Below are 8,350 nucleotides of genomic sequence, written 5' to 3' on the forward strand. Positions count from 1 at the left end.
CGACTACATATTACTGTTTTTTACAGTTTAGAAACCATGGAAACTAACACAAGAAAATGACAAATTAGCACACAGACACCGGAGAATTGATGGGGAAAAAAATGGAGGAGCAGGGGAGAATGGGGGAAAATATGTCATGGCAACAACAGAAGTAGAGACTGTTCAGGAAAGCCAGTTCCTCACAGAGGACTCTAGAGAAGTAGCCTGTTATGCAAAACCTTCTGCAGTTAAAACTCCTATTAACCACTCCAATATCTACCCCTGAACAGGAGACTGAACATGCAGTCTTCAATTTTTCAGATGCATCACTGAGAAAGGGATAGTTATTGGGCTTTCACTTAGACACAGTATGAAGCAGCCTGAGGTGTAGTTAGTTTTACTTTTTAACTTATAGGTTTTGTTCAATAATAGTTGGCTAGTTGTGGCTTGGGCTTTTTTGTTGTTGTTGTTGTTGCTGTTCACTGGTTTGGAGGTTATGATGTTGAGGCAGGAAGACAGGTAAAGAGGAGAGGACAATCACACAGGCCTAAGAACATTTTTGACACTACATTCATGTGACCTGAGTTTCTTAAGACATTCTAAGCACATTTTAAAATACAAAGCCTCTCCAAGACACTAGAGGAAATTAGCATTTTAAGTACAAACTTTTCAATAAGCAGGTAAAGTTACATTACACTAAGCATGAATATCCTTTATGACTACAAAAATCAGCTTTTTCCCTTCAGCTGGCTATTAGAGATACTAGCTCAGAACCAATACTAAGCATCAGCTCAGGTCTTGTCTGGAAAGATTTTGAAGATCAAGGAGTGGCCTGAGGTGTAATAACATTTCTTAAGCATTCATCACTGTATATTGCAAGAGTTCAGACAGCAAGCAACCAGGCCAGTTATACTGCTCTGCTACATCAGCTAAAACTCCTCACCCTGACTTCACCACAGAAAAGCAGCACCTCTCCCTCTTGAAAACACACCACAGTGATTGCATGGTGGCTGGGAAGCAGCACAGAGCAGGTACAGGTGCTTCCTTTCGCTTCCAGTGACTTCTGATGACTACCACTGGAAAAAAGAATACTGAGCACTCCTTAACAAGACTGAAGTAGTGATTTTATACTTTGTTACTCTCTCATCCTTGGCTATGAGCAAAATCTCAATTTTAATACCAACTCCTCCAGCAGAACATTGGTGTTACACAAAATTATGATTTTTATTTTATCATGACTGCTTTTCTTGTCCCTCTCCATAGCATCTTAAATTGATTTTCCCACTTATCCTTATGACTAAAAAGTTGATCAAAACACTTAAAATAAACAGATTAGCTCCATTAAAAAAACCACTTTTGTAGCTATTTACTATATGTCTGTGAAATGGAAATCTAAAATAACCACCTCAGGTTCTTCCTCTGACTTTGGGCATGTTTCATTAATCCCAGCACCACTTTACGAATGCATAGAAGATGCACCTTGGAAAGTACAATCTTGTCTCAACTTCAACAGAACTATTAACTATTTGAAAATTAACACCCTGAGCAATGCTAGGCAATGTTCTTTCAGGAAGCAGAAAAATCAAGGTGGAATTTTGTATATACTGACTGAAAATCAAAACCCAACTCAATAAAATAACTTGAGGAAGCATCATTTTTTTGTTACAAAATACAAAGAATAAAATGAGGCCTAAAGATGTTTGTGACCTAGCTGAAACAGAATCAGATCCTGAGAGAAGACTGCAACTCATAACTAAGTACACTTCTATTACAATGTAACTGGCTGTGCCAGGCAACCATTCCAGTAAAGATTATTATTAATACAGCTCTTAAAGACAAGGGCCATGCAGCTGCTGTAGTGAAGGCAAGAAAACATTTCAGTTTCCTAAGTTAACACCTAAGGTAAGCTTTTCCAGATCAGACTTCAGGTACACCATGGTCTGAACAAAGTCTCCTTGTTTCACCCTGAGTCTAGCTTTGCCTCAATGTGCATTCTTCAAGTCAACTGTTTCCTTACCTTACACGTGCCAGTTAGTCATATTTTCTTTAAGAACAGAAAGATGCATGATGTCTTACACAATTTCTCAAATACATCCAGCCCTACATATCATTCATCACCATTAGAGATTAATCAAGGACAAAAAAACCCACCAAAACAAACAAAAAGCCCCACTATTATCTGGCACCATTTGGTTTATTCATATATCCTAATTACTCATTCCCCACAGCCACCAGTGTACTTCTTATCTGCTGCTTTGTCTTACAAGTGCTTCTATGTGCCTTGTTAATTTTGCATTACTCCAATGTGGAACTCAAGAGACTTTCATTAACAGTGTTCTGAAACTCTCTTTACTCTGAGATGCTTCCATGCCTGCACACTGATGCAACCACATGCAGCTTCCAGAAGGAACTAACTGAGAATAGGCAATTGATCAGCGATTTTCAGTTTGGGTTTTTTTGTGGTGTCCCTCCCCATTTGTGTTTAACACTGCTTCCAAAATTATTGTTTTGATTTGTATTTCTTTCAACTTTTAGGAACAGTAATGCTGCACACTGCACTCCAAATAAAACAAATTGCTCTAGATAATCACTTCAACACAATTCTCTCTCTAGTGTGCATATGCACAAATAAAGGAGACACTGAGAAGTAATGAAGCTGGGCAGACTGGACTTATAGAGGGTAATTAACCCTTTGTGATTAGTCCTTTGTGAATTACTGTGGAAAATCTGATCTTCCCTATGAAGAACACCAAGAACAAGGATATGAGTGACCAAGTAAACTACAGAGTAGAAAACAGGAACACGGGAGAGATGCAGTATTAAAAAAGCTACGATAAAGGGAGAGAGTTAAGACTGATAAATAATACTAAGCATCAATTTAAAAATTGTTTCTGAGTGGACAACAGAATTGTAACTTGTACTATCAGAATGGTGCAGTACTGGGATAGAAACTTTGACAGTTCTGTACACTAAAATCTTTAAGCTACATTCAAGTCACTGGCCAAGTTCTAGTCAGAATACGATTTCCTCCTTCAGTTTTATTCAGTGTAAATTAAGAGATAAATAAACAGTCCTAAGCTCATGGATGATATTTCACAATTGGTCAGTTTTAAGAGTCAGCTTGACAGAGTGCTGATTCATCTCATTTAAACTATACTTTTACCTTGAGAGGTTGGGCTAGATGAACCTTGCCATCCCTTCCAACCTGGTATTCTATGATTATCTTCTAACTTTCGCACCCCAATCTTTGAATTTCTCATGTTCAATAATTACATTCCATAACAAGACCAAGATATCTATTAACTATCCACATAAATAACGGCTCTAAATAAAAATTTTTCTATCATAACATGCTTCCAAGCCTTCAATAAAGAAGAACTCAATTTTTCACTCAAATCTAGATCAGCAATAATCCATCAACCGTGAAGTTATAACTTTTCAGTAATTTGATTTTATTATAGTTGGGTAAGTTTGCTGAGTACCTTCTAGTTTAGTAATAAATACTGCATTAAAATCCTACTATTTTTCCAAATTCCAGTCTAGAAAGCCTGATCTCCTCCCGGCTGCTGAAACATTTTGTACCTATTCACTACTGAGGTCTTAATCTTTTCAAGCTTGTAATTTGCTTAACACCTGACTCAGGTTTGTGATTTGAAACAGCATCATATGGTAAATAAAACCAACTACATCAGAGTCACCAGAAAGAGTTACAGATCCTCAGTAACTAAGATGTCATTCCCATTTGTCTTCTCATTGGTTTTCACTTCCTTGGGAAGCAGCAACACAGCAGATTCCACAGCTTGTTCTTCTCACTCCATTTGAACAGTTTAGCAACGTAGCTTGTGCCTTTTACACCTCAGATCTACTGTTGCTAAGCCTGTTTGAGGTTCTTCGCTAACATTATGAAAAAAATACTCACAAAACATCTTAACAGTTCATCAGGGATTCAAGAAGTAAAACTGAGTTTACAACATAGCATAGATTCTAAAAAATTCTCTGCATTTTTTCCCCATAGCAGTCATGCTAAGCAGTTGATTCTGAAACAATGATACTGACAACAATGCACGTGGCACTGACGCTGGCCCTGAACTTGACTCCAACCAATTTCAGTGACACAGGATTACGTCAGAATGAGTAAGTTACTCAAGCCAGTCTAGGCCTTACAATTTGTATTGCATCACTCAGTTATTTTAATACTACTGTTACCTAATAAACTTGTTAGATACACCTCTCCATTCTAGACAATACTTTTGAAATTGTTTTCATTATAGAATAGCATCTCGAGAATTAAATCTTTATAATCCTCTGCAAGCATTCTACTTCATTATGTTTAAAAACAGATTTAGGGTTACCAGGTAGTCACTGCCCTCCTGTCACTTTGTTTTTTGAACTATGATACACAGTCCACAAAAGTCATAACAGCAATTTCTCCTGTAGTCTTAGCCTTAGGTAACTACAACAGTAAACAGAATTTATTCTTTATTTAACCAAGGAATTAAGTTATTTTTTAAAAAAAAAGTATCTTGTGAACTTGCCTGTTCAGACAGCAATTAAAAGCTTCTTTGCAATTTCCACTTACCTTTATCTCAGGCTCTTTTTCACATTCTTCTATATATAAATCATAGAGTTTTTGAAATACAGATTTTCTGAAATTAAAAAAGCTTGAAATGTAACAAAAATTAAATCAAAGAAATGCTATTTAAAAGCCAAATACTGAAACTCTTACTACCTTCCACTGGATAAATATTTTCTTTTGGGAGGTCTCTGACGGGCACTTTCAATGATATACTAAAAAAGTAAACAAAAAAATAACATGTGTATCACAAAGAAATGTAATTCTAGCTACCATGCATCTTTAAATCATTACGAGATGGTGTTCTATGGATAAAGTAATTACCAGTAGCAGTACATGACTGGCTCAAAAGTGTACTAAACATGATTTGGCGTATGTTATAGTTATCAACAAAGACATTTCTCAGTTTAACTGTGAAACACAGCATTTCACGGCTATAAAATGTGTTGCATGCAAAACTTTGCTTTTATATTCATGTTTTGTAATTACAGTAGTAAATAACACTACTGAAGTTAACATGGTAACATACTGAAGTTAACAGGCTAAAATACAATTAAATTCACGCGTCCTGGCTCAACAATATTTACAAATCAAGTAGTCCTCAATGTAACCAACTTCAGGAAGTTAATTTTCCCCTTGTTTCTTTCATTTGCACTAGTTTTTTCTATACGGCTGTATATTATAAATATAGTACATGTACATGAAATATTTGAATCAAAAATGAAGACAGATAAACTACATTAAATGTAGCTTATATTCTAACAATAGTTTTCCAAATCTCTACTGTTCGAAGTATTTTGATTAACAGTGTAGTTAAGAATTTCAATGAAGAGAGGTTTTCCCAAGTATTTCTGATAATAAGGTTCAAGGTAACCATCGTATTAGATGTCAGCATGAAAGAACATAAATGTGAATGCACTTGCCTTCTTTCTAACACAGCTACCCTTAAAACACAAGCAGGATTTTGCCACGTATTTCTACCAGCTGTCTCTGGATCACCACTGTACGGCTCTGCGTATTTCACAACACACAGATTCACTGGTTTAAAAGGGGAAAAACAAAGTCCTGTGTCGTCTATCATGACTGCACCTGATAATGTTCTCAGTGCAACAGGTAAGAGACAAACGTGCAACACAGCAATTTTAGAGGGAATCTTGCAAGACCAGCGTTACAAGTATGGATAATTTTATATCTATATATGTGTGTGTACATATTTACATAACATGCTCCTCTATTGCTTTTCAGAATAAATATAAAAATATAATAGCTTTTTTAGCTGTGAGACCAATGTATTATGTGCAAATAACTTAGCTATTCCTTACCTCTGCACGATCCAATGCCAGTTCTAAAGCTTGTTGCTGTAAGAATTACAGAAGTTCTTTTTACAAAGTACATTAACTGTTTAAACATCCTCATAGACTTAAAAACCACTACAAAAACTCCATTACTACTGATAAGATTTTATAGTTAAAAGATGGGCTTAAACATTCTTTGACATGTAACTGCAGCAACAGTAACTAATCCAAGTACCAGGTGTCTACACTTGCAAGGTTTCTACTGAATTTTGAAGTCTTAGAGCTATAAAAGGCAATTAGAAGTAGGAATAGAAATTGCACCTAAAAAAGTAGTAACAAATATTAACCAAAACAATTAGAGATTATAAGTAGAAAAACTAGGTTACACTACACAAAAAATATAGAGAAGTATTTTGGAGTCTTCCACTCTTCAGTAAAGCTTAGATATACTTGTAATTGGTACTCTTCCTCACATACATATTTGTAGTGTTTCCTCACTTTAAACTATCCATATCAGCTGTTCATGAAAGCAAGTGCTTTTACTCAAACCTCCAGAAAAGAAGGTATATAAGGCATGTCCAGTACATGGCAGTAATAATTATTTCATACATTAAAAGTGAATTCAGGGGAGAAAAGCATACCGTAGTAATAACAAATAAATACTTGGGCTTTTTACCATTCACCTACAGTGTCTCCAAGACAAAATTTCTTACTTATTTTTGAAAAAAGCACTTAATGGCATGCTGTCACTCATTAGAACCTACCACTGCAGAATATTAAAATTTCGAAGTGTTTGAGTGTTTATATGAATGTGTCAAATACCCATGCTTTCTATTTATGTCTAATTTCAGACATTCAGTTCACTGACTGCTTTACATTAGGCAAAAGTCCATGGCAACATTATCACCTGTGAAAAGAAGAATACTATGTGGAGGCAGGATTTATACTTTGTACTCAACAGCAGTCATGATTGAAACACATCACAAGTTCTGTATGATAATGCCTGTGATGCACTGGACAGTGACTAAGTGGTTAGAAGCATTTACAAGCTATGAAGGAAGACATCCCTAAAAAAGAAGTATCAGGATTCAGGAGTGACAAGCAAATTTTTATTTTTTTTTAATTTTATTTTTAGAAAGTGAAAAACATTAACGGCATTCTCCTCTTCAGACGGACAGCTAGCAGACTAGAGTGAAAAGATCTGAAAATATACTGTTTGAATCATAACTTACCATTGTAGTTGAAGCCAGGTGACCAAATGGCAAAAGAAGTAGTTACAAAGTTTGGTGCAGTACGCAAAGAATCATATTTTATGTTCACACTTGGGGTACTGAAAAAAAGTCAAGGAGAAAAAAATATCACTAAAAAAACTAAATAAGCATTTAATTTAAATACAACATAATCAGTGATTAACTGTACTTAAAAGGCATTTGTGTAGAATCCTTTTTTCCAAAAGCAGAAACAAAAAAGTTCCATTCAGCGTCAGAGGTTCCTATTCCGATGTCTACTACTCTGCACAATCACTTTACATTAAATAGTAAAGTAATAATAAGCATATAATTGAAATTATATAGCCAAGTACTCTTCTCTATTGCAGCAATCTGCCTAGACATCCCAAATATCACATATAGAGACGCACAGAAGGCTACAATATTTAATGACAAGCAGCCAAAACATTTAGTATGCTCTATTAGATTTATTGTTTTGCTTTTATGAAGGTACTATTCCACAGACAATTCCAGTAGCAGTGCCTTCTAGCACTATTTTGAGATGTTAGTTTAATACTGACTCACAGTAGGCTGTCAATTAGGAAGTGAATAAAATTTGCACAGCACTAGCACATTCCTTAGATGTCCCTGCCCTTAGATGCTAAGTCCCTATGACATTTCATTTCTAAATTCAGCTAGATAGCTGTATGAAAAAACCTAGCTCAAACCCCCCAGTCCTTAAATCCTCCCTTTACTATCATTCCTAATGAAGAAATGTGAAAATTCAAGTCAATTTTGGGCTCATATTTGAACACTACAGTGCCTAGTTATACTTGAAATGTTCAAGTTAGAAATTTCCCCACACAACTTTAATTTATGGAAATATTTCTGTTGTCGCTACACTCCACACCTGTCACGGCTTTGGCAAACACCTTCCTAGATTTCAGATGACACATGCCTGCTACCTCACACTTCCCTAAACCTTACTCTGCTGTTTTGGCATGGATGCCACTTCAAGAGAAAAAAACCCACCACATACAATGACTCAGAGCTCTCCGTAAGGCTGAAACCTGCTGGCTTCTAGCAGATGGTGAGGCGGTGGGCAAAAAGGAGCTTGTACAGGATGGCCTCAGAGGGCGTCCATCCGTGCCACCCTACAGTACAGCTGCTTTCATGCAGTCGCTACGCTGAAGCCAAGTCCTAGGAAAGGCGAGAGAGCACCCAGTCCGACTGCGATCGAGGCTCAGGTGCAAGCCCCGCGAAGGACGGGTAGCCCGATCTGCCCAGGCCCTGCC

General features: G+C 36.4%; 1 protein-coding gene across 1 annotated transcript in view; it reads right to left on the reverse strand.

Annotated features, from left to right (window-relative positions):
• SUPT20H (suppressor of Ty 20 homolog (S. cerevisiae)) overlaps positions 1 to 7,177 on the reverse strand; it is a 32,851-nt gene extending 25,674 nt beyond the window's left edge. Inside the window, 4 exon segments of the mRNA XM_010191566.1 lie at positions 4,559 to 4,625; positions 4,709 to 4,767; positions 5,875 to 5,910; positions 7,080 to 7,177. Coding sequence (XP_010189868.1) covers positions 4,559 to 4,625; positions 4,709 to 4,767; positions 5,875 to 5,910; positions 7,080 to 7,082 — 165 coding nt within the window. The 5' untranslated portion in view covers positions 7,083 to 7,177.
• Positions 7,178 to 8,350: the final 1,173 nt, after the last annotated feature.

Source organism: Mesitornis unicolor, unplaced genomic scaffold, assembly GCF_000695765.1.
Source record: "Mesitornis unicolor isolate BGI_N332 unplaced genomic scaffold, ASM69576v1 scaffold35349, whole genome shotgun sequence".
NCBI classification, from domain to species: domain Eukaryota; kingdom Metazoa; phylum Chordata; class Aves; order Mesitornithiformes; family Mesitornithidae; genus Mesitornis; species Mesitornis unicolor.